The sequence below is a fragment of the Columba livia genome, chromosome 19 (genome assembly GCF_036013475.1).
Source record: "Columba livia isolate bColLiv1 breed racing homer chromosome 19, bColLiv1.pat.W.v2, whole genome shotgun sequence".
In the NCBI taxonomy this organism is placed as follows: Eukaryota; Metazoa; Chordata; class Aves; order Columbiformes; family Columbidae; genus Columba; species Columba livia.
In genome coordinates, this window is record NC_088620.1 from 6,891,814 (window position 1) to 6,919,090 (window position 27,277).

Below are 27,277 nucleotides of genomic sequence, written 5' to 3' on the forward strand. Positions count from 1 at the left end.
AGACTTTGTTGTTCAGTGCCAGAGGTGTGACATGGGAGGCAAAGAGGGAAGTGGTGAGATGATCTCATCCAGCTTGGAAAGAGGGACTTATGGTTAGACTGGCAAAGGGCTTCACAGGCAGTATCTTGATTGTTGTCCCAGGCAATGGTGTGGCTGTGGGAAATCTCACTTCTCTGTGCCTCGGTTCCCTCCCCGCCCTCCCGAGAATGGGAAATGGCAGCATTTGTCTGCTCTGTGTTGCTGGGCAGACTTAATTAAATGCTGCAAGACATTTGGACGTAAGGGACGACAGCAATATAAAGTGGATGATCGCACAGGGCTAGAAGGGGAATTTGCGTGTACAAGAAGAAATGTGGATTTTCCGTGTGTGGGAGTTTAATTCCATTTTCTGAAATGGAATTCAGAAAATGAAAGTAAGGACAGAGAGATCTGGCTTTCTATGTAAGAGAGCAGGGAAACCCTGGAGTATAAAAGGGAGATCTGCTCACCTTGCAACTTCTCCTGCAGTGGGACCATTTAGAGGCTGCTTAATTTCATGAAACCTGCAAATACAGAATACTTCTGAGACCTCTGCCAAGTCTGGTTAAAATGCACCAACAGATTCAAAACTTAGTGGGGGATGTGACAGCACACCAGCCAGTCCCCGTTCCATCCCTCCACCTGCAGAGTGACAGGACAAAATGGATTGTTCGTGTATCCTCGTTATTGTAAGGTCTCTGGACATGTAAAAAGGAAAAACAGATTCTGAGACAGGAAAGGTTGTGAGTAACTGGCTGCACAAGCTGGCTATAAATTGATTGGGATGGTGCCTGGGGGAAAAACAAACCAAAAAACAAACCTGATATTTATTTATTTTTTTTTCCTGAGAAAAATTGGTTCATCAGGAGGGTGGTACAGGTCTGGGACAGGTGAACAGAGAAGTGAGGGGTATCTCCATCCTCAGTGGTTTTCAAGGCTTGACTGGGCAAAGCCACAGCTGATGTGCTCAAGAGCTGGTGCTGGTCCTGCTTCAAGGAGGAGGTTGGATTAGGGACCCCCAGGGTCCCATCTAACCAACATTTCTGAGATTTCCCTGTTTCTCTGATTCAGAGTGGACAGTAAATTGGGTGCTCGTAAAGGGATTTGCACTACTGAATGCATTTGGTCACACTAGAGGTTTTTATTTAGTCCTAGAAAACCCACAAATCTAAGTCGCTACGTGCTCTCTAAACGTGTCATTCCCTTGGCAAAGAGGAAGAGAATTACCATGAAGTGAGGATCTTTGCTGTGTGCGTAGCACAGGCTACAATTGACTTAGAAATGCATATGCTGTTCCGCTGCTTAAATTTTCCTTTAGTGGAAAAAAAGAAAAAGGCAGACAAAAAATTGGTCTCACAAAACTGCCTCACAAAACTTTCAAAGTTCTATCACACCACAAATTAAAAACAACGAGCCAGATTCTCTGTGACATAAATATGAGAAGCTGTTGTCTTCAAGGAAAATTCACCCATTTATTGTCTGGAGAAACGCTACTAGCATATCCAGCATCGCCCCAGCACCTGCATCCACAGCACAGAATCACAGAATCACAGAAAGTTAGGGATTGGAAGGGACCTGGAAAGCTCATCCAGTGCAATCCCCCCATGGAACAGGAACACCCAGATGAGGTTACACAGGAAGGTGTCCAGGCAGGTTGGAATGTCTGCACAGAAGGAGACTCCACAACCCCCCTGGGCAGCCTGGGCCAGGCTCTGCACCCTCACCGAGAAGAAGTTTCTTCTCAAATTTAAGTGGTACCTTTTGTGTTGCAGTTTGAACCCATTACCTCTTGTCCTATCATTGGTTGTCACTGAGAAGAGCCTGGCTTCCGTCCTCCTGACACTCACCCTTTAGATATCTGTAAGCACCATGGTTTATAGGGCTGCTTGCCCTGTCTGTCTGTCTGTCCGGGAGCTTTATGACCTTTTATTATTTCAAAGCGAAAGCAGAATGCGAATCCTGTATTCAGGCACAAACTTGGACAATCTGGCTGGTGAATGTGAGGTTTTTAGGATTGTTTTTAGCAGCTTCTATGGAAGTTTTGCCTTTCCTCACCAGACCTTCCAGGCAGGTTTTCTGCAAACCTGTGATTTCCACACCTGAAGAGGTGATCCGGCAGAAGAGTAATCCTGCAAGAAAAAAAGAAAAAATAGATTTAGTTTTCAACTAGATCACTTTTCTGGTCTGATCCATTTTGTGCTCAGGTGACAGTAAAGGGACGGGACTCTGGATGGAGTCAGGGATGAAGGGGATGGTGAGGCTGCTGTTTTCAGCAGCAATGTGGATTAAAGTTGTTTTAAAGTGGCTGTGAAAATGCAAAATGCACACCAAGTTTTGGAAGAGACAAGATCTATTAGAGCTCCTTCTACCATTTTTTCAGTCCATTCTTCTCCCATCTTTCCACTCCTCATTGACTCCTTTTGCTATCTGCCTGTTGCATTGAATTTAATCTACTGGTCACTAGAGCTCTACAAATAACTGATTTTGTGGTTCACTGGTTGCACGGAAGAAAAATAACATTAAAAATGGGTTGATCTAAAATGGATGTTTGTTCAACTTTTCAGTAAAATGAAAAAAGCAAAACATTTCATTTTAGGCTCAGTGAAAGGTTAAAGCTTTGCTGTTTGTTTTTGTTTTATTAATCCAGTGAAAAGTGGTGGGGGTTTGCAATTTTTAAGGCATAGAAGTTCATCTTAAATCACAAAGTCAACCAATGCCACTTAGAAAAATGTCAAAAAACATTTTGATTTTGAGGATATTTTGTTTAGCTGTTTGCACTTCAGCTTCCTCGTTCAATTTAAGTTGAATTTGCAAGTAGTTTTTATGTCCTTAGGAAGGGTAAAAAACCAACCGAACAAAACTTGCTGTCCTTATTGTTCACTCCAAGAGTCTGAAATCTCAAAATTCCCCAGGGCTGAGCTTTGAATTCCCTTGGGTTCAACTTTTAGCATCTTATGATTCAACAAAATAAGATTTCCCCAGCAGCGCTGGGCAAGGGAGGCAGAACCAAGGGGAACAGCAGGATCACAACTTTGCTTGTTCAAAACCCAGGTGGATGCTGAGACCTGGGTGCTACTGACTGAGACAAGCTGTACAACGTGGGCACAGTCACAGTTTCTCTCTCACACACATCCCGGCAAGTTTTCAGTCCTCTTCCAGTTGTTTGGATGCCTGGAGCATCCAAAAAAGCGCCACAAAGGCTCTTCTCAAACAGCTTTAAGGTGATGCTTTGCACCGGTACAAATTGATAGGCACTGTTAGGCTTTTTAATCTTTGCTTTGGCTTTTTTAGTTATGCTGAAGTTCTGCTGACAAGGTTTTCCTATTAGGTTTTTATGCTGTCTGTTTAAAGAGGACATCAACTTTTATGTTTTCCAGCCGTAGGAAAGGCTGTTTTAGGAGAGGCACCACAGCAATTGAAGGACAGAGGGAGCAGAGATGAAAGGAGGCTCTTGCCTCTGTGCGGAATGAGCAATGGAAATCCGCACAGCATTGCATGGCAAAAAATACAAAATCTCCATAGTTTACATTATGCATGTAAACAAGTGATGTACATTGGTTTGTAATCAGTAAATGCCTTGTAAATAAGTGTGTGTAAACCAAAAATTTAAATCTATTTCCATAGTGCATGTAAACAATGAAGACTTCTAGTGTTCTCTTCAATGTAAATGTTAATCTAAAAATGACATTACTATGAGTTTATGCAACTTTACAAGAGACCCACAATTTGCATTCCTGTCTCACCAGCTCTAACACAGCAGCTTGGCAAACACGAGATGGGCACAAACCAGCCAATTCCATCACGCAGCCTCTTCTTTAGCCACAACCTTCATTCTTCATGCAGCTCAGGGACCAGTGTCGTTACATTCCCTGCATAATGCGTCCCTGCGTACGGGAAACTTTTAATATATTTGCATAAGCAGAATAAAGTCAGGAGTGGGGGATGGCAGGGAATGGCTCTGGCTGAACTGGATGTGCTTAGCCCTGGCAGTGCTGGGCTGAGCTTGGCCCTCATCAGGGCTGGAGGAGCAGCTGCCGCAGTCGCCTTTGGATTCAGATGGCGAGGGCTTGGAACATCGCTGGCAGCTGCAGGGATTGACAGTACGACACACCTCTCCTCTTTGATATTCTTGAGAAGAGAGGGCAAATGGAAGGATGAATGGCACCAGCCTTTGATATGCTCAGAGCTGCTGAGATCTGGGAACAGAACATCTGGCCAAGCTTTGGGGAAGGGCAAACCCTCCTCTCAAAGTAGGGAGAGGTGCAGAAGCAACGCAGATGATGAGTTCACGTTCTGTGGTTCGGACAGCCTGATTCCCCTGGAGAGAAGCGTGCACATGAGCTGGATTTCCAGAAAGACGTCTTGCTAACTGGCTGCCCTGCCTGCTGACCCGGGTAAGCTCCGTGCTGGGTCGGCCGAGTGTTAGCGCAGTTCTGCAGAGTTGCATGCTCAAGCACAAAAATTCCCTTTCTGAATCCAGACCGAAATATTTTAGCCGTCCTCCCAATGATCCCAAAAGCAGCACAGACAAATATTTTGAGTCGCTGAACCTTTCCAAAGAGATCTGCGTCCTGCTGCGTAGGAAGGAGCTGTTTCCACAGTCCTCTCTCAGACCCTGCTTGGTGGGAGGATCTTTTCCCCTTTACATGAAAAGCAGGGGAATTTGCCCAGCGAGCCTCCCAAGGCTGCTCCCAGCCTGCTGCGACAGCAATGACTCTGCACGTTCATCTCAGGTTTCTTCAGACCAGCACACTATGGTCCAGTGGCTTGAGAGCATATTTTAAAGGCTAACAAGCCAAGGAGAAGGCTTCACTCTTTTTTTTTTGAGCAGATTATTGATTCTGCTTTTAAATCAGGCATGTTTATTCCAGCAGAGAAGCTGTTGCATTAAAAAAAAAAAAAAAATAAGGAGTCATATTGTTAGATGAATGGAATTATTCTGTTCTGGCACCAGTAGCGTTGGGAGATGGAATGACTGTATCTATTAAAGGGGTTTCTCTATTTCTGGATCCTTCTAATGTTTTCCTTGGGTTCCAAAAGTTGGTTTGTTTGGTTTTTTTTCCTTTCTTTTTTGCTGATTGCCACCTACCAGCCTCTCTAAATGGAACAATGTGCGTTCCACCGGGGCAGTCAGAGCCATCCAGGGATCAGCTTTGCCTGCAGTGGGGAGGGAGAAGGGTTTGGGTCAGGCCTTTGTGCCAGGATCCTCCTTTCCAGGCTGTATGAAATCAAATATATCTGTGCAGAGCCAGTGGTTCCTCCATGTGCCGCAAACCACGTGTGCCCAGTGAAGGAGCTGAGTCAGCACACGAGCAGCTCGGTGCTGCCTCAGTTTCCCCTACAGAGAACCCTGGGCAGGGGGTACCTGTGCCTGGGGAAGGGGGTTGGAGCAGTATTTAGGCTGCCAGGTCTGTGCACTTGGGATACTGTTCACTGGTGACCAAGCCTGGAATCTCTGTGCCTCGGGTGATCAGACCCAATTTCACATCCCTCCATTGACCACGGAGGGTTTATGGGAAGCTGCAATGAAGTTCCCTTCAGCAGGGAGTCGTTTTTGCTGGTTGAATATATCCCATCAGGTGAGAAATGCTGACATGGATGGAAGGAGAGGGGCAGAGGTGTAGCTGCAGGTCACAGTGGTATTTGCATCCACCACACGGTGTGGGCTGGAGGCAGATGCTGCTGCCTCCTCCTCCTCCTCCTCTTCCTCCTCCTCCCTGCCAGGCTCCTTGCAGCTGCCTCTCCAACCTCTCTGTTCCAGCAGGACAGAGATCCTCCCCATCGTCCCTATACTCTGCAGTCTGGGAAAACCTCAAAGCTGCTCCATCCCCTGGCCCGAAAGGCAAACCTCGAGGTCTGACACCGGCAGCTGCAAGCTGGGCTGGAGCGGAGGGACAGGATTCTCTAAACTCTCTGCTATGCTGCTAAATCAAAGTCCCGCTGACAACACAGAGCACTAAATGCCTGCCTGGGGCTCTGCTCCTACAGTCATGTGATGACATCAGAATTTAAGCTTTAATTAAGAAATGAGTGCGGGGAGGGAAGGAAGAGTCTCTAGCCCTTATGACTGCAAAAGAAAGCTTGGAAACATGACCCGAGTGCAACCAACGTCTGCTTTAATGTGCAGACGGCTCCCAGCAGAGGAGTGAGCAGCCGGGAGAAGCCATTACATCAAATTCCCAATCAGGTCAGGCCTGCTTGTGCTTCTGCTTGCAATAAAAGAGCTTGCTTGGAGAAAGGGGAGTTTCCCTAAAAGCTGTGCTATGGCAGAATTCCATCAACATGCCCTCCCTCGCTGTACATGGCTCTCATATAGACTTGCAGGGCCAAATTTTATACTAACACAACCTCTACTTGTGCATAGACATGGTCTAGGGGTGGCAAAGCCAGCAAACTGCCACTGTGTTGCTGCAGGCTGAATTACGCCAATTGGGACTGGAGGCTCAAATATGCCTGATATTGCAACAACCGCTCATTCCCATGAATGATTATCACAAAAAGCCAGTGGAAGAGCTGTTGTCCTATAAGTTACAGCTGGGACCTGTCTCTGCATTCTTATTGACTTAGTGATAGCTCTTACAGGTGTTCTGACACTGACCCCTCTGCTGATGTGGCTGGAGACCTTGTCATTCCTGCAACAAAAGTGCCTTTTGCAAGTTGGAAACAAAGGTTTCATGGGCTGGTAGCGACTGGCAGGTCTCCTGGAGCATAGGTTGGGTCTAAACACTGATTTTGGGAGCTGACCATTGCAGAGGACTCAAGAGATTCAGCTTGGATGAAAAGACTTGGTTGCAAAGACTGATGAGCAGGGGACACTGCCTCCCCACAGCTGCCTGGAGGTGGAAGAAAGGATGAGGTGAAATGGAGCATTATGTCAGGAGAGCAAAGGTTTCATTGTCTGTGCATCTGTATCCAATCTCACTTTGTGTTTCCTCCCTTTCATACTTGTTCTTTCCCTCTCAGCAAAGGAAAACCTGTCTATTTAGTATTCAGCATTAAATATTTCAGTGTTAGCTTCCAGCTTGAGCAAAAACCCAGAAAGAACATTACTTTTTACTCGCCTCCAAATATCTGGGGCTGTCCCTGGGGAATACAGGAGCGCAGCCTGGCTAACACTAATCAGAGAGCTTGGTACACAGGGAGAACCGTGTGTTGCATGGTTAAGTGCAAACAGGAGAGACAGGAATAAGAAAAGAAGGTTGTTAGTCTCATCTCTGGTTATAACTAAATGAATAGTCCCCATCAGACTAAAATGTTCTCTTTTTAGTTTGTCTTTCCTTCCCCTGTTTTCCTCCCCTTTCCCCCCATTCATGGGCAGACTGGGAAAGTCTCAGATTCCCCCACTCCCACCCATAAAAGGCTCCTGACTGTTTCTTGGGAATATTTGATATTTGAAATCTGTGCCGAACCGATTCAGCAGCCGAGTGTTGTCGAGTCACATGATGAGCTGTATCTCAAGACTATTTAATGTCTCTTCAAAGCCCACACTTTCAGAGTCCTGTGATTATGTAAGAGTCTCAACTCAATTTTTAAAGTAAGTTTACGGCCCTCATAATTGCAGAGGAAAACTTGATAATATGACTCCTACATACTCAGAAAGCAGAAGGCAAAAAAGAAGCAGAAAAAAAAACCCTGAAGTTTATCAGATTTTAGAAGTCTCATGAATTTTAAAACCAATCTCTTAATTCTTTTTTGGAGCCTGACTCATGGTTTTCAAACAGTTAGCAATATGGCTGTAGGGATTGTAAGGCTGGTTTGTTATCTTATTAGATAACTTACATAAAATATCCAAACCCTTGGAGACTCAGAGATTGAGTATTGCACTTTAGTACACAGTTGGAGAGAACAGTGTCTTTTCTTCTGTATAGATGCTGAGGATTTCCTCTTAATCCAGGTCTCGAGTCACCACTGCGGCATAAATATTTCCCAAAATTATATTAGTGCTAATCATATGAATAAGAATAGCCGTAATATTGATCTTCATAATACTTAGGTTATTAAATTTCAGTTTGAAGGTAGGTTTGTGGGGCAATTCATAATAGTAAATCTCGTCAGCATGCATAAGCAGGGAAAGCAAGCCACAGAGCAACAGCATTGCAAACCCAGAGAGAAATGCATTCTAGATTCTTCCATCGTAACACAAGATTGCTCACTGAACAAACACATGTGAATAAGTTAGCAATGCCAGAACTGATGATTTGCTAATCATTTGATAATCTGGGGTGAACTTAATTGATCTTAAAGGGGATAAAAGCCTTCAGATATTGAAACAACTTCTTCCAGTGTTTCTATGAGGTGTACGCAGCACCTAGGCGCACTTTATTCCTGGAATATTTGCACACATACAAAGACAGGGATGCTGGTGTGATAAGATGAAGGGAGATTGCCACTGTTACAATTAAATACCTAAAGGGGACCTACAAGAAACCTGGAGAGGGACATTTTACAGGGGCATGTAGTGATGGGACAAGGTGTAATCGCTTTAAACAGGAGGCTGAAACTAGATATCTTTATGGTCCTTTCCAACCTAAACCATTCTATGATTCTAAGTGGTGGGCTTGCCTTCCACATACATGTTTATTGAGGTTGTCGACATTCAGTTTAAGCATCATGCATGCTGACGAGGTACAAGGCAGCAGAACGTCCTGTACTTGTACCTGGTCACAGAGCCCCACAAGTGCCTCTGTGCAGACAAGAGCATTGATGTCTGAGGTGCACGCAGATATTGGGGTAACTGAAGCGTCATACATAGCAGATTAAAGGAAACCTGAGGATGCTGTCCTGTGAAATGGCTCTATAAAAGGGGACCAAAAAAAGGCCTACCAGGTCTTTTAACATGGAAAGAAGGAACCAAGAGTGTGGAAGAGGCTGAATGATGTGATATAATAACATTACAGAATAATTGCAAACTGGATTTGGACTTCATTTTCTTCTGCAGAAGAGTCATAAAAATAAGTTTATTGTTTTTGCTCCTAGGGACTGAGATATTTGCATCATGTCTTTTAAAAAAAGACACTGCTTTCTCTCCCCACTTGAACATATGAATTCCACTGGTGATTGTCTCCTGTACAATTGTGGGTGAGCATCCGAAGATAAAGATTTTATACAAACAGCTGCTCTCTGCTAGCGGAACAGAAGTAGCTCAGCTCTCTGTCAGTGTCTTACAAGTGTTTGAAGCACTGGGTGGGGGGAATTTTCACTTGTAGTGTTGGGGATTGTGCACTGGAAGGCGAGCAGATCTGGGGTAGTTCTACAAGGATGATGGAAGGCAAATGACAAAATGGCAAAGTATTTGCATTTTCAGTGTAATAAAATAGTCTCAGTGAGGTAGAAAAATGTTTTCTCCAACATAAGGTTTTGTCAAAATGCTTTATTTTGTTAGTAGTATAGTGGTTTAGGCTGATGAATTTGATTCAACATATTTTTGAAGTCCTGGCCTCTCTGGTCACTATTGATGATGGTGAAAGAGAGACATCTAAGAAATGAGCTATTTTGACAAAATTTTGTCTAGTGAAAACATTGCAAGCTGTTCCAGATTCTTCCAGCGTGGAACAAAGCCAGATTCCGCAGCACTGAAAGTAGCTACAAAAAGGAATAATCTCCTAGACAGCTCCAGCCGCAATGAAGTCAGAGCTTTCCCAAATGTGAGCGATTTAAGCTTTGTCTGGAGACACAAAACTGAAGCCCTTACCAATTACAGATGAGTTATCATCAGGTGCCACAGGGACAGTGCAAAGGGACTGAGTAGTAAAGGATTAGCCAGTGCACACAGAAATATTGAGCAACTCACTACTACCTCCTATTGTGCTCATGCCAGTGGAAATCCTTCTTAGAGAGGCATATTTTATTCAATTTTTAAGAGCTCTCAATTTTTCATTTAGGAAAGGAAGTTGGAGCAGCGTCCAACCCGTAATCAATCAGTCTGCCTTTGCAGAGAAGCTCTGAGGAAGCGCTCTTGCTCTTTGGTCCTTTATCTTCTCTGTGAACTCACAGAAATTGTATTTCTGAATGGGATTAAGAGCAGGGGAGATGCAGAACTACAGCCAGGGCAATCCTCAACTAAATCTTATAGACTGTCGCCTTGCAGTAACTAGCCGTACCAAAATTATCACCAACCACATCACTTCTGTCTCCAATTGGAAGAAGCAGATGATGTTTCAGATAAGCTCAGAAAGACTTAAAAAAGGTATTTAAGCACTTTGTGTGGGTACTTAACTGTCTAAGTGCCAAATTCCTGTAGAGTTTAGTGGGCATTGTAAAATCAGGAGGTTTTGGACAGGATCTGTCACAGTCTTAAATGAGGTTGTCCATAACATAAGCCATAGATTTATTGCTCCGGGTAATAAATCACTAGAAATACACAATGATAAAAGGAGGAATAACAGACAGAGCTCATTCAGAGATCTCAAAGCTCTTTGCAACCATTATTTAGGGTTCCTTATGATAGCTGAGGAAAAGGCTGGGATTTGTTTGTTTGGTTTTTTCAAATGAATAAATTAATCGTTAGTAAAATATTATGCAGTTCATCAAATATATTATTCACTAGCTATTTGTCAAAATAACAGCTCCGTCATATATTATCAGAACTAAACATTTATAATGTGTGTATATCTAGTCATCGAATGATTTATTCGGGCTTTTGTGGAATGAGTTAGTTATTGACCAGTTTAAATCACTGCTCCCTTGGGAGGCAAAGACGTATTAGGTTGTGAGCTCCCAGTGAACTCGCACCATCTTTTTTGCTGCATTGTTGTTCAGCATCTGGCACCACAAGCAGAGTCCTGCATCTGGGTTCCTTTTTGAAACCACCTCAGTAATAATAGTTATAATTCTGTTCATCTATAGTCAGGGCCAGGTCTGTCTCAGGCAGGAAAATTCAACCACTGAGTCAAGATCAAACTATGATGAGTTCTCCATGTTCTTGTCGGATTATTGCCTGAACCCAACACCAAGTTCCTGGCCAATTCTTAGATATCTCAACTGTTCAGTGTCTCTCCACCTCCTGGTTGCAGGAAAAGAGGATTTATAAATCCCATCTTGCTGCTACGGGTGGTAGATCACACAATTTCAGTAACGCTGGGAAAGAACAGAGGAGCCCTTCACCAGGTCCCTCCCAGCTCCCTCTCCCATGGCAGCAATCTGGCCTCCTTCCAATAGTGCCTCAGCAGAGCGAAGCTACGTGACTGACACTCACTGTCCCCTTGCCATCCGTGACCAGCATCCCAGAAGGCTGCAGCTCCTTCCATGCCTTTATTGGTGTCAAACATCCCAGCCTCTCCCCTGGGTTTTATTAGAGAAGCTGATGCCAAATCACCCAGCTTCCTCCTACTCGATAAAAAATGTTTATAACCCAGTAAATTCTAACATATCAGCGGCTTGTTATGGAGGGAAAAGGTCACCGGGAGAGAAAGACACACATGCAAAAAAAGAGTGCCCTTCCATTGGAAATTCTGGCTGCGTATATACAAAGGAGTCAGCACCAGGAAAGTATCTTTTGATATGATAAAGTCTCATAATAGAAAATGTTGCTGCAATACAGGCCTCGTTTCTTCAGATAAATATTTAATATAGATCACTAAAGATTAATCGAGTACAGAAAAGAGTCTCTCCTATGGTTGGTGTAACGAAAACATCTTCTTGTTAATTTATTATGGAGCCTGAAATGAGAAAAATCCTATAGAGAGACATGCAGGGTACGGTTTCCATAGAGAAGCAGTGCACCACACCAGAATTTATTTAGTGTGTGGGCAGAGGCCTTCCCAGAACCAGCTGCAGCATGGCATGATAAAAAATGCCAATGTAGGAAGAAGCCTCATAAACTCATCGTGCTTGGCTGGTCTGACTCCTGCAGATCCCAGGGTTTCCAGAAATGGTGAGACCATAGGACCCGTGGGCTCTCGAGAGCATTCTCCACCCTGGATGAAGACTATATGATGGCATGTGAAATGTCCTAAGATGTTTCTCCAGGAAAGGACATCTGGTCCTTTTGTCGTAAGGTGGTACCCTGAGCTCAGCCCCCACACTGACCCCGAAGGCTGTTTCTTTCAGCCAGAAGTCCCTGTAAGCATCTCCTTGACAGCTGTTCCAAGGCACTGTGGCCATTTCACACTGTGCCCCTGGCTGTATTGGGCAGCAAAGAGTCCAGGGTGCTGGGTGAGATTTCCATCTCCCACGATGCTGGAACGTGTTTAATCAGCTCCATTGTGATGGGTAAATGACAGGACTCCTCTTCTTTCTATATCACCAACCACAGAAACCATCTTCTCAACCATTTTGCAGCATTAAATAGGACAGTTGCAGAGGATAAATCATAAATAGCAGCAGAGACAGTATGAGGGAGAAAATAAGAGAGTCACGGGCAAGGGAGGAGAGAAAAAAGATATAATTTCAGCCAAGACTGAAATGGAACAGTGTTGATGAGATGGAGAGATAGATGAAGGTTGTTCCAGATGGCCAGTCCCACTGATTTCAAATCAGCCTCTTGCACCACCAGTATCTACAACACGTGGATGAGGTGGGACCACTTGCTGTTAGATGAACAGTGGAAGTGGCGGGAGAATCCAGTAGATCTGTCTGTGCTCAGGGATGGGGGAAACAGAGGAGCCCCTCCTGAAATGCGTGTTTTAAAACCCAGAAACAACTCTGGAGAGAGGGAGGGTGTAGCATTTTACACCTCTCCAACAAGCCTTGTCTAGTTGCTTCTCTAGAGGTGATTGTTTTCGTACTTGACCTTTTCCTGTGGACACCTTTCCTGGTTTGGGACTGTTTGTATGGAGCAGTTGATGAAACACTAATCCACGTGTTTAGCTCTACCCAGGAGAGAGGCCAAGGGGAGAAAGGTTGAATGCCACCAGTCAGACCCTGGTCATGCTGCCCTGTGCATTGCTGGGAGGCATTCAGGAGATGCAGCTGGGAGAAAGGTGGAAAAAGCATGGTTAGAAAAGGATTTGTTTTATTTTTGCGTCATACACAATGCAGTGTGTCTCTTCTTGTGCTGCCATGCCTAGCTGATCTCACTGGCCACCAGTTTTTTGGCTCACATCGACAGTAGTGGAAGGACAGAGAGGCTTTAGCATCTGGTATTGCAACCCAAGGAACACAGGATTAAAAGGATCCCCCAGGGTCACAGATTCTGCCAGGCACAGCGTTTTGCCATTTGAAGAATTACAGTACGGGTGGTCTATTTGCAGACTGCATCTTCCAGGCCTTGGCTGCTCCCAGAACCCAAGTAACAACTGAAAACCTTAATAATAATTTTCTCTAGTTCTACCACGGGCTGTTGGACTTGGTACAGGTGTGACTGGATGGCAAGCTCTAGCCTCGGGCTATCGGGGGAAAGACTAACAGATTTTTAATAGCAGCAGTGACTGTTGCAATCATCTAATATAAAACTAACCTGTGTTTAGAACATTTATTTGTGGCATGTGGCACAGATGTGGTCAGGAGAATCGCAACAGCTAAACTACCCCCAGGATAACCTGGGGGCTAATCAAGGGGCTTCTATTTTCATCTCTGCCAACACGGTGGCTGCACTGCAGCTTGGCCCCTGTCACCTTGGCAGGGCGTTCATCAGCCGAGCCCCTCTGACTCCGTCATGCTTTGTACTCCCGCCGCAGTGAGCCACAGATATAATCTATGGAACACAAACATGATTTTATAATAAGTTTTCTATGCAGCCAGGATAAAACGCCAAACAGAATCAGAAAACAATCAGTCAGTGAGACTCGGCGCTGCTGATGAGTGCGCAGCTCGTAACGGTTCAGTGCCCGGGAAGATTGAGGCTTTAAATACAGGCACCACCTGCCCTTCCAAACACCAGGATATGGGGGGCAGAAGGAGATGGGCAAGACAGGGGGATGAGGCACAGGGAAGTGGGAATACATCTCCTGCTGGGAGTTAAGTTAAAACAGGAGCAATATCAGAACTGCAAAAAGGACAGCTTGCTGCTGCTTCTCCTATTCAGAGATCAGCAAATTCTCCAGCAGCTGGGCTTTGTGAGTAACAGTGCGAAGAGCATGGACAGGTCTGCTGCAGAGACGGTATTTGAGATAAACATGCACTTATTGTGAAGACCTCTGGGTGATGCTCTTGTACAGGACGGTATAATTGATTCCTCCCACCGCAGGCAGTTTTAGGATGCCTCTCTCCCCACCACCAGCCTTGCAACAGCCCTTCCCTGAACAAGTTGAAGGTTCTATGTCCTGCCGCAAGAATGTGGTCTGTAGGACCCTAAATCTGTACTGCTCAGCACAGTGCAGCAGCTAGTGGAGTGGGAAAAAGAGAAAAAAAAGGGCTGGGAAACATGAAAAGGGGAAGGAATTCCACCAAAGAGCAGGAGAAAGAAGGAAAATAGGTGCCTTGGTGTGGAGGGGAGAGCTAAAAAGCATCCTGCTAGTCTGAGCAGCAGCTCAACTCCCCAGGCAGCTTGCCCTGGTCCAGGAGAGGGTAACTAGCCAGCCCATCACTGGCCAGCCCACAACAAGGAGCAGACTTTGACCTGCCTCCTTGCTTCCTGACACTTGCTCAGGCACTGGGACTTGTGAGTTTTCCAGTCCATAGCAGGAAACATTGGGATCAGCTCCCTGTCAGCCTGCACAGATTTTTTTCAGTTGTTCCCTCCAGTATTTGTACGAGTTGGAGGATTCATAATGGTTTTTTTCCCGTCTTCTTTAAGTACTCCAGGCTCAAGTCATATTACTGTATAACTCACAACTTCCATTTAAAAAAATAAGACTAGGCTGCCTTTTAGGATTGCAAAGAAAAGCCAGAAAATATGAGTCTTTAAATTTCAAAACCCAGAAGGCAAATAAAAAGCATGGCAAATATTGTTATTTTGTTCAGTAGATAAATATATACATATATATGTGCTTCAAAATTCTGGAGTCCAGTTCATTATTTCTGAGCAGAAGCTTGGCTGTGCAATAGCACATAAACCCTTATTCAGCCCTATGCATTGGTTTAGCTGGCATAGGAGGTGGTGCTTTTGCTTTGCCCAGTCCTCACCTCCTGAAACTGCCACGAGTTTTCTCTTCAGCTTTTCTGTGGCATCTGGTCCCCTCAAACTAAGTTTCCAATACCTTGCCTCAGACAGAGCCTGACTTTAACTCAGCACAATCCAAAAGGACTATAGTGAAAGAAGGCAGCACAGGCAAGAGGGAAAGAATCAATCTCATAGAAGCTGCCACTCAGACTCAGCAAAGGATTCGCGAGCCACGATAGAAGCACATAGCAAATACTTGCCAAGGCAAAATGAAAATTTGAGATATAAGAGCTCTTACTAAAAAACAGAAAGAAAGAAAAAGAAAAAGAGGAAAATAAACCCCCACACCTCCCCATACAGCTGACTTCTATTTCCCCCTAAACAGATCATGAAAGGTGAGGCTCTAAATCTTTGCAGCTGGGCTTATCCTGTCCTACATGAGAGAGCTTTGCATTTGGGGGTGGGGGGGTATGGAGATATGGACTGTGTCCTTTGCATACAGGGCTCAGCTCCAGCCTCTGTCCTAAACTCAGAATTTTGAAGCTCAGAGACCCACGGGGCTTTGAGATTGTCTCTGTACGTGGGGCTGTACTGTACAATGTCTGTACTGAAGTTGAGGAGGTTTAGCTCTCAATGTCTCCAAGAGCTGAACCTCACATCTGGATCTTAGCATGTGAGTGGATTTTGCTTTGTAGCTGAATTAAGTGATTTGCGTGGACAGGTGATTTTGTGGCTGTGTGTGTGCTGCTGGGCAGTTTGCATGTACCAGCATTTCTCCGAAGTCCTTCCCTGCACCATGCTCAGTGAGCTAATGCAGCATTCTGGTGTGTCATTTTCCACTAAAACAGTCCCCTGTGTTGTCTGGCTATCGTATATTTATAAAACTACAGGATTTCAGGCAGCGACAACCTGGAGGGGTACAGCCTGGTGTTGCTGAAGGCATTAGATGTCTTCAACCTCTCTTGCAAACGATCTGGCACGTTCTTCTTTGCTGATTTGAACACAAGAGAGTCTGCAATCAACATGGTTTGTGTTTCATTAGATTGATTTGACAGCCTTTGGGGTCCCATAACTTTGTAGAAGATGATGACCCTACCGTCTACTTTAGCACTTACTGGTGAAATCCTTTGGCCAGCCTCTAGATCTGGGTTAATTTTGTTCATGGTTGTGCTGGATATTTTCCTTGGAAAAGTTGTTCATATCTTACTGCCTTCATTTCTCTGTCTATAGTGACATATTTCTTTACAAATGCTTTGAGATCTATATACCAAAGTCACAAATAACAGCTAAAGGAAATGTGGCTCATGATTGGGAAATTGCAAAGCATGTACCTGAAAAACCAAGTGCTTCACAAACAGCTCCCAGAAAACAAAAACTTTTGCATTCATTAGTCCCTGTTCCCTGGATAGGGCAGGACAAAAATAAAGCTTTTCCTTTGTGAAATGTTGCAGACAAAGCATAGTTGTCTTTCTATTGCAGGCCACCTTGCAGCATGCAAAGTGATGGTCTGTCTTCAAGAGTTTGTGAATTTTTATTTTATTGTAGTTTCTTTATTTCCTCCATCAAAACATGTCTGAGTTTGAAGTGGCATGACTAGGAATGAAAATTAAATACATGAAAACTGATTTTTGATGAAATGAGGTTTTGGAGCAACCAGGGAATGTTCAAGGCTTTCTCAGTTTGCTAAAGAGAGATGTAGTCTGAGGAAATGGGTCACCTTTTTCCTAGAGAAAATTTCTTCAATTTTACTGTAAATCTGCAATGTCACGGGCTTTTGGGGACAGGTTGGTTGTGGATTTTTTTGTTTTTTTGATCCTGAACAAAACACTACTATCTCTGATTGTGGATGGCTTGAATTTTACTGCAGCTATGCTCTGGCAGCCTATTATTTGTTTTAGCCCCTCACCTCTTACCTCGTGCCCTTCGCTAGTGATTTCAGGCCCAGTTACCATCTGAATCCTGTACTGAGAAGGGACAGTCTGTGTGTGGCCACTGTGTGTATCTCTGCTTGCTGGGTGTCACTGTTAAAAGAACAACCCTTGTCAAGTGGCCTGAAGGCAACAGAACAGCTTAGAAACCAAAGGGCTGTTGAGCCCCAGCTCTTGTACCTCCACCATGGACTTGTGAACACTTTCTTCAAGACCTCTTGCAATGGCGTGGGTGATGAAGGGTGCTAGTCCTTGTCAAATCTCCTGGGTTATTCTGAGGCTGGTGGCCATGTGTTGGATCTAGGTATGTCTTTAGGACTAAGTAGTGATTGTTGCATCTCTGCAAGTCAGGATTTCCCTACATATTCTCTATACGCAGCCTGGAGCATGCCCTTCCATCTAAAGGTTATTCCCTGGCAAGGGAGGGCATGGACTCTCTTCACTAAACCTAAACAAAAGCCCCTCAACTGGCCTGCAGCAAAAGATCTCTGATGGAAACAGGTGGCTTTGCCAACTGGTTGTCTTTAGGCATCCAAGCCGCCCACCAGCACCATCAGTGGTGTCTCCATCAGCTGACAATGACTCAGGGACAAGGTGGTGTGTGAGAGGGGACAGCTGTCCCATCACCGCCTGCTCTTGCTGAGCCCACAAGCTGCTACCTGTGCACAGGTGGCTGTGACAGGACTGTCCTGAGGGTGCTGCTGGATATAGAAGGCAGGAGAGGCTTTGTATTTAAACACCTCCTCCTGACAAGGTGAATTTGAGCCCTTGCCAAGTGAGTAGCACAACTGACCAGGGGGGGATGATGGGTCCATTTTCTGACAACAGTTCAGTTTTGCAACATAATTGCATGCTGTGTTGGAGAAGATTTTGTGCTCGTTGAGGGGAAAAAGACAAGGTTAAATTTCCGATACTTACTTTCCCAGTATTGGCAAATGCTGTGCTTAAGTTGCCAGTAGTGCAGCAGCCAGGTACCCAGCCTGTAGCATGAGAAATTTAGGTTCAAGTCCACATTTTTCATGTATTTTTTCATATGAGTTAACTGTGAATCATGATAAGTAAAGAGCAAAGCTTGGAGCTGAGATGATCAGCTTGCTACAGCTAAAATAAGGGGGTAAAAAGCCTATTGTCCACACACCTGTATCTTCAAGAAATGAGCAAGGACTGGGTGTCTCTATTGTCCATTCCAGTGCTTGGAACACAGGACCCCACAGCTTGTTAGAACATCTTCCTCAGTACTTTAATAAACCATGTCTGGTTTAGGTAAACTGTTAGGAAATGTTCTGCTCAGTTGCTGTTTTATTTCTATTGTTGATAATGTTTAAGCTGCAGCGTTAACAATGCTGGGAGCTCTTGTAGAGATGTCACTCTGGCTTCTAGCAGAGAGTATCAACCACTGTGTAAATGGTAGTGGCTTAAAAGCGCCGACAGCCCAATGCTGAAAACAGCTGAAATGGTGTTAACAGTAATGGGAACTATTTACAAACAAGTGTCCAGGGTGGATGAGGCTTAAGCAGGCTGGTATTGAAATGGGTATGTTTAGTGCCCAAGGTGGGTGCTGTTTGCATTAAATCTGCACAAAGGACATTATGGGGAAAGTTGAGGGGAATAAATGTCCCACAAACAGTTTGTGCTGTAACCTGATGCGTGTGATGAAAGGGAATTATAGAAGTTGGCTCAGGTGAAATATGGGAACAGATCAATAGATGAAGGTAGCTGGTGAGTTGACTCTTTGCAGAATTTTAGAAGTTATTATCTGTTAGTTGTATGTAACTCAGAGGTGATCCCGTTCACATTGAAGGGGTAATAACCTACTCAGCTGTGTTTGCTTGTGGTTATATTATTGTAATGGTAGCTATGTTTATATTTGAAGTCTGAGCTAGGAATCATAGCCACGTCCTGTCTATGGTCAAATTTAATAATAAGCAAACTTAAATAATGAACAAATTTAATGACCTGTCTTTTAACTTGTACTTACCTTGCTGAATCACTCTGCTTTGACTTTCTAGTAATAAATTTATCTTAGCTTCATCTTTTTTTAAACAAATCAATCCTTTCAGCACCCCACAATTACATGCTGCCTCTGAAGCAACCCAAATGTAGTCCCATCCTAACAGAGAACACAAGACTCGGAGTCGTGTCTGTCTGATTGGGTGCTGGAACAATGTGTTTACCAAGATACTTTCAAGGTCACATGAAATCCTGCTAACTAAAGTAGTGTTCTTTCTTTTTGCTTCTTGCAAACTTCCTGTCATTCTGGACCTATTATTTATCTAAGTCTCCTTAAAAAAAAAAAAAAAAAAAAAAAAAAAAAAAAAAAAAAGGCAAGCCATAAACTCCCAAGTTTTTAACCCTGTAACAACTTAATACTTCTAAGAAAAAATATCAGAGAATTGAAAACAAAACTCTGTTTATAACAGGAAAATCCAACAAGCTGAAACGGTTGCACAAAAAGGGGGCAAAAAGGGGGGTTTAGTTGAGGTTTCAGACACCTCAGCCAATACCAAGTACATGGCCAAGTGTAGACCAAGGAAAAAACAACAGAAGCTTCTTCCACTGTCCTGTGGAAACAGGTGAAGGAGTAAGTAGTCCAAGAGTGCTGTTTTAATTCTGTCATATGATTCTGGTGAATGATCCAGACAGTGATGGTCTTCTCCTTGGGTTCAGTCCTATCCAGGTAAATGCCCCTTTAGGAATGCTGCAGACAGCACAGCATTTATCAATAGATCAATAGTCAATTTATTTGTCATATTCACCTGCCAGCTGTCATATGTCAGCCTGTCTTGCTTGCCTAGTTGTTATGCAAAATGCTGTCAGGCTTTCAGCTTAAGTGATTTCTTTTTCATATTCCTCTGGTATTAGATTTGTGTGGGTTTTTTTGGTTTTTTTTTAGTGGCAGAGCTCTGTTTAATTTGAAACTAGTTTGAATGTATGGACTGGAGTTTTCTTAAATAGATTAGGGGAGCTGAGTGCCAAACCCTCACAGGAAACTAACTCTTATAGGTCCCTTGAAAAGCTCAGCTTTGAAGACTGACTTCTTCATGCTGGCCTAGACAAAGACACCAAGCTGCAGAGGAAACAGCTGAAGGAACAGTGCAATGCCCAGCCTGGGGCTGTCTGGCATTTTGAGGGCACAGACTAAAAATAAAACACCACTGACCCCGCCATAATCACAGATACCCTCTGCAGACTCCCATTAAGCCAGATCTGGCAGTAAAAGATAAGCATTATAGTGCTGTTGTCCTGCTCGGATCCCGTCCCCATGGCATTGTTTGCAGAGTCAAGGGCTCACAGAAACCTGGAAGAGATACCGCCCTGAGGATTTAAGATAACTATTACTATGGGCAGCCCATGATAGGGACAATTAGGCTGAGACAAAACACAAGACAAAACAAAACAGAACCCCCAAACCAACTGCTGTGGCATAGGAGCATCTGAAAGGATTCTGGAGGACTTTGGGCTAAGTTCCTGATGCTAACACAAAATTTGTTTATACCTGGGCAGGGACTAAAATCTGTCTGTTTTGGATCACACTCACTCCAGCAGCTAACAACACTTACTTGCAACATACATAGGGGTGTCCAAAAATGTCTGTCTTGATGATTGTGGTGCTGGTGCTGTTTGCTGGATGTGCACTATGAGTGGGATGGACCAACAGCCCTGCAGCTGATAGATCCAGCAACAGGAGCTGTTGGAGTGTTCTAGTTAGCATGACAGTTATCAGCTTTGTTCGGTGTCTTCCTGCACTGCTTTTTTTCCTTTTCAAACAGACTCTGTCTTGATCATTGCTTAATGCATTTAATTTCTTTTTGGTTTCAAGCACCAGCCCCTGAGGTCTGTACTGAACTTGTTTCTTCACTTAATGTCCTTTGCTTGTCTTGACCATTTGAAGATGGGGGATTTAATTTGTTCCGATGGCCTCTCTCTTTCAGACTTCTCTGCTAGGCTAGAGATGCTCATGCTCTTGGATTCTCCCATCCTCTCTGCTGGTGCAGTGGGGGGTCTGGGTGTGATGTACCCACTCCAGACTTCTGATTTTTCATCCCTTTTCAATGCTTTTCCCCCTTTTTTCTGTTTCCCTGGATTGGTTATAGTGATAATGAGCACTGAGACATCCCCAGTGACTCCCTCTGTCTGACGTGTGTGGCCTTGATGGTGAGCTCATTAATGCAAACTCTGAAGGGGCAAATATTTTCTCAGATATAACCACATACAAATAAAATGCATCCCCTTACTTCGACAGGGTGGAAGGCCTGAAATACACGTCTGCCTCCCTGAGGCGGTACTTCATAGTTCTATTTTCTCTCGCCTCCCTCCCCCTTTAGGCATTAGCACTTCCTACCCCTTCCAGCCATCAGACGAGGAGGCTCTTCAGTGCTTTCAGCAGACATTAGAGAGCAGATTCCCTCCTCTGACCTGGCGGGCATTTTCCTGGGTACGCTCCACATTAGGGCTGTCTGCGCTGGCGAGACATTAGAGCACAAACAAGTGCCTCTCCAGCACTACTCAGACGTTAGGTCATAGTTTCTCCTTATCCTGTCTCTGCATCAGGGATCCAGGCTCTTCTCCCTCCTTGCTAAGAGGTTTATCATTCTTTGCGAAGCCCTTAAAAGCTTTCCCACTGGCAGAAGTTCAGGTCCTTGCTCAGGATTTCCCCGAGGGTCAGAAGACTCTCTACTAATCCTGACTGTATCATGGGGTGCTACCATAACCCTGGCCAAGTCTTTGCACCTGGAAAATGAGCAACAGCACAATATTTCTTTTATAAAGTGACTTGAGACCTGGAGAGGCCACACCTGTGCTTCCGGGCAGTGGCATTGAGACTGTGATGTCACTGATGCTTCTTAGAAGCAACAGTCAGTAAAATGGCATCCAAGAATTATTTCTGAGAAGAAAGATTTCAGTGCCCTTTTGTATACATCGTCCATGAATGCAAGGCCTTTGTAAGTTCTCTGAAGACTCACAGATCCAAAGATTCAGTGGTGAGTTTGCTTATCTAGCCTGGTGCAATGGATTCACTTTTGGTCAATAGCATCTTCTGCAGAAAATGCCATTAAGTCTAGTACTGAAAGCTAATAGGAAACATGTCCTTGGAGGTGTTTCTTCATTAATTTCAGGAGTAACAGGCTGAATAATTCCCTAAGGCTGGAGCTATACTGTTCACTGCAAATATATATGTATATATATTTATTATTTTTTTAATCACCTCAATAATTCTAGGTGATTTCACTAGGCATGTCCATTAGTGTTGAGTCTATTTTCCAAAACTGTACCATAATCTTAGCCTCAGGTGCATATTATAGCACAGAGTTCTATAGGTTGCATGGAAGATTGCTAGTATTTGAAGAGTTAGTTTCAATGTAAAATATTCTGGAGCTGGGGAAGCCAAGTTTAAAATGTATTTGTGGTCATTAATCAGGAAGCTTAACAATACCATATCATTTAATGACCAATCCCAACCAATCAACAACATGCAAAGAAAGAATGCAGCCAAATGTTATGCAAAACCTTAAAAAAAGCTTGAGAAATGTCACTGAGTAAATTCAAATAATGCATAAATTAGAGGGAATTGCAACTGGCTCATGGATATTCTATGAGCAGAAGATAAACATCTAAGCTAGTTGCATAAATTATTCATCATAACGTATTTGCTCAGCTTTTCTCATCAGCTACGAAAGCCACACAGCCAAGCGTTTGGAGAGTATAATAGAACTGGGCTTTCTCCTCAATGATACGCCCTAGGAGCACGAAGCCCTGAGGAGGGATGGTTTAGGCAAGAACTGTGTGGAAATCCACATCCACTGTGATGTTTTAGATGTGGGTTCTGCCAAGGGTTTGTCTACTGCAGGAGTGGTGACACAGTGGATATAAATGATGCTTTGTCTCCATTTCACATAACACCTCCACAGATACTAAGTACTGGACTTTTACGTTATTCTGAGACAGCAGAGCAAAAAACCTGTTCTAGTCCATACAGGAAATACATGGACATTGGTATTGGACTCATCTGCAGACAACTTTTGAGCCAATGGTCTGTTTTCTCCACTCCTGGTATTAAGATGGGGTTTTTTTGGGGTTGGGTTTGTTTGATTTTTGGCCTTTTGATGTGTTTTTCTAGCAAAGACCAATGTTTCTGCAGATTTCAAGGTTTGACTCTAATGACTCTTAGGATGTGGTTAGAGGGGTGTTCTGATTTGGCATTTTTACTTGGCTTGTGAAAGCCTAGGAGTGGTAAATGGGGCATTATCTCAGGTGTGCGGAGGTATTTTAGAGTACAAAGCTGGCACTTTGCTGTTTTAATGAATGCAACTGCTGTTAGGCAGCCTGGGGTGTCGTGATGGGCTGCAATCAAAATAAATGCAAGCATAATTGCATTAAGTAAAATAACCTAACACACTTAAAGTGGACTGGGAGTAGAATCAACCTTGGGGAAAAACAAAATCTGGTTTGTGATCCTGGCTTTGCAACTGACTTGCAGCACCTCGTAAATCTGTCTGCATGTCAGGTTCTCTACCAGTAAAGTGGGATCGCCAGTGCTGGTTGACACACATTGATATAAAGTGCTGCATCAGTGCCAGGTATTGTCACTCCTATTATTTAAATGAAAGTTTTGTCTTAAACACAAGTTACAGGAATAAGCGAATGGAAAGTGACAGAGAAGATTGTGACTTGATTATCTGAGAGATACCTTAAGATAGTGCAGGTGCATTGTAGGAGACCAGTTATAAATAATATCCTTTCCTTTTAAGAAGGCCTTGCTCAATATTTTTCAAAGGACATTAATAGGTTTCTCATCTTTTAGGTGCTCAGCTAGTGATGTATTATAGAGGCCTGATTTTTAGATGGCAGGTGTGCAAGGTTTTTCTCAAGGCATTTCCCTTTGTGTCATTTCAAAATGGATATCTGCAATAAAGAGCTGCTTTTGCAAACATTATTTTTTTTCCAGTTGCTATCAGTTTAAAAGAAGGGACTTGAGAATCACTTCATAGGTTTTAAAAAATAAAAAAAAAAAAAATAAAAAAATAAAAAACCAAGCCTCCATTTTCATCATGGCCTCTGAATCAATCCTTTTAGATGGTTTATCAAGCATATTGTTTTTCAAAGTGATCTTTTTCAAAGGGTCTTTTGCTCCTGATGCTGAAAGATTAATATGTTTGGAGAAAGTGTGTTTCCTTCAGCCTAGCTTTGCAAGAGCGTTCCAGGAAGATTGCGGACAGGTGGGTATAGCAATGATCGACTGGTCTAGCTCTACAGTTTGTCTAACTGAGCGGCTCTTTTGCTGACAGAAACCAGAATTTGCTGCTTTATGGAGAGGTGTAAGAACCCAAAGTGTGTGTGAGGGTGAAAGGACTAGCCTGATTTCTTCATAGGGAAATGCAGCCTCTGCCAGACACCTCTGGAGCCTCTCAAGCTGCCTCATCAGCTTACACCCTGATCCTTAACATGTGTCATTATTGTACAGTAATGTCTCACTTTTCCTTTTCTCCTCCCCCTTCCCTTCTGTCCAGCCTTGTGGCTTCATGTGTGTATCCACATGGGGATGTCCAACAGGATTGTCCCCTTCACCATACTCCTTCCTTGCCCTCAGTGGCTCTCCCTGCCTCTCCGGACTCAAAGCCTCACCCCTGTTGTGTTCCTGTGCTGTCTCACAGGGAGTTTGCCCGTTGGAAGGTGAGGAACACAGCCATCGAGCGGAGGGACCTGCTCCACAATCCACTGCCCCTGATGCCTGAGTTTCAGAGGAGCATCCGCCTCCTGGGCAGGAGACCCACCACGCAGCAGTTCATCGATACCATCATCAAAAAATACGGCACCCACATCCTCATCTCTGCCACCCTGGGAGGTAGGTGGCAACCTGGGGTGGTTTTTGATGTGGATGGTGGGGTGGTGAAGGCACTGGAGAGCATCTGCAAACCCTGGCCATTTTGCATGAAGGCTGGTTGGTAGCACAGAGCCAGGCTTCACCTCCCTCAGCCGAAACTCATCTCCTTGTCAGATGGTGTGAAAACCCCCGGAGTACAAATAGCCTTTGCAAATGAATTCACAGCGCAAAGTGTGCGAGTTCAGCATCGGTGATACGTGAGCACCTGTGCTCCTCCGACAACCATGTGGGTACCGGTGTGCGTCAAGATAAACATGCTCCATTTGGTTGGGGAGCCTGTCTGTCATTCCTGTGCCCCCGCCCTTGATTTGACACTAGAGTGTGTTGATCTCGCTTTTTATTTATTCAGAATGAAACCAAATGCAGAGGGGAAAAAAAACCCCTTCCTTTCTTGCTAGAACTAGAGGAATTCTAAAGAGCTGCAGGAAAAGGGAGTTCAAGGAGCTGGGTAGCAGGGGAAGCGATGGACAGAAAGGCCTGTGCTGAATGCAAAGTGAAAGCAGTAACATGGAGTAGACTTCTGAAAAAACAGAAGTTAAGTAAAATTCAAAGTGTATCTGCAAGGACTGCAGAGAGGTTCATGTGTGCAAGCAGAATATGTTGGTGATGCCATAAGACAGAGGACTGTGGGGCTGTTAATCCATGTGTATGCATTGCTATTGGTGGTGCATAATTTCAAATTCTGAGCATTGAAAATGGGGTGTGGGGGGCTGGAAATCAGCAGCTCTTCTGGTATTTGTTGCTGTTTAGTTTTGGGTTTTTTTGCCACCCTCTCTTGTACCATTTTTACTTTTCTTTAACCCTTTGGAGCATGCCTTTAAATGCCTTTATTTTGAGAAAGATTATCTGTAAAAAGGACTATGTGGTGGTAAAGGGTTTTAATTTTAGTGAAGTTTGTTGTCATTGCCCCTTCTAATGTACCTGACCTCCAGTGCTGACATGTTGTGAAGTTTGTAGTGAACTTTGAGGAATTTCTGGCCATCTGTCTGTTCTCAAAGCATTCTGCAGGATGAGATGTAGATGAGATTAGATGTGTGCATATGATTCATGCACAAACTAGGTGGTAGGTAAATTGGCATGGTTCCATTGAAGTCACATGGCCTCTTGTGTGGCAAAAGTCCTTCAAAGAACCTTAAGCTTCTGTTCCAGTCCAGGCATTCAAACTGTCTGCTCCACCAGCAAGAAATGTGAGAGAAAGCGGGTAGGAGTGACTGTCTGCATCAGTCCTTAATGAAGTCTGCACAAAGAAACTCATTTTTTACTGAGGAAATCACTTTTCAGGACCATATTTTACAGAGTCCAAACCAGCTAAGTAAAAGTCCAGTAAGCTGTTGAGAGTTGGTTTTGTGGATTTACTTTTCGTTCCATTGATATGACTTTTTCTTCTTGCCACTTGCATCTGCGGAAATTGAAAATGAGAAGAACCTTTGGTAAAATATATTTTTAATTTTGCCTGGGTGAAGTTGTGAATTATTCACAGTGGTTTATTTCTTCTCCTGATTTTGCAACGCAACACTTTTAAATATGCAGAGGCTTGTAACGAACACCAGTGTTGGAGAAGAGTACTAAATGCTCCATCAGCCTGGAGCATGGTGAGCAATGGTGGGGGGAGAAAAGAAGGATTTATCTTGGCAATGGCAGTCCCAGAAAAAATGTAGATGTAGCTGGGCATGCATTATGCAAGGAGGACAGACTCTAATCACAGTCTGTGGGCTAAACAAGACAACTGGGATATAAAAGCAGACATGTCCTGGTATCCTTGCTCTCCCAGGGCCTCAGATCTCAGAAAAGTTACAAGAATTCTGCTTTGGATTTACAGTGGTTTGTAAACTTAGCCTGATGTCTTATTAGGTTGCAAACAAGTGACAAGCACACAGGAAATTGTTTGGCTTTTAAATGCCAGCTGTTGCACAGACCCCAGGGGCCGGGTGATAGATCAGGTCAGCCCACCTGAATGCAGCAGCTATTTTCACACCTGGCCACATGGGGAACAGCTCTGGTGCCTTTCAACCTACAGAGCAGTCGGGTCCCCCAGGAGCCTAATAAAAACCAGCTCTGCTCCAGTTTAGTTCTGACAAAGGGATTGGCGAAGGGTCATTTTGAGGGCATCCATGCTCCAGGTTGGAGCACACCGAGCTGAGAGCCAATTTGCAGGGAAAGCCCTGAAGGAAAGACAACTTTGGATATAGCATCTGCTTAATAAATGAGAAATTAAGACTTAATAATGCAGCAAAAGTCTATTAACCTCTCTTGATCTAAGGGTTGCTTTCTTGTGCACACTCTCTGTGGGGATGCTGTGCTTTTCCAGGTCTGCACACATGTACACAGAAAAGGTTTTCAGCTACATGATTTCTGCTCAGCACCCTTCAGTCCTTGGGACAGTATTTGTCCCTCAGGACAATCAAATATCCTCAATATAATAAAATATCTTGGGCTTTACTTTCCTGTTTTCTTCATCCTCCTCCCAGT

At 44.0% G+C, this 27,277-nt stretch overlaps 1 protein-coding gene across 1 annotated transcript in view; it reads left to right on the forward strand.

The window, feature by feature from the left end:
* Positions 1-27,277, forward strand: part of BRINP1 (BMP/retinoic acid inducible neural specific 1) — an 82,952-nt gene that overhangs the window by 31,793 nt on the left and 23,882 nt on the right. Inside the window, exon 3 of the mRNA XM_065035942.1 lies at positions 24,579-24,769. Within this exon, the coding sequence (XP_064892014.1) occupies positions 24,579-24,769 (191 nt within the window). The remainder of the gene's footprint in view (positions 1-24,578; positions 24,770-27,277) is intronic.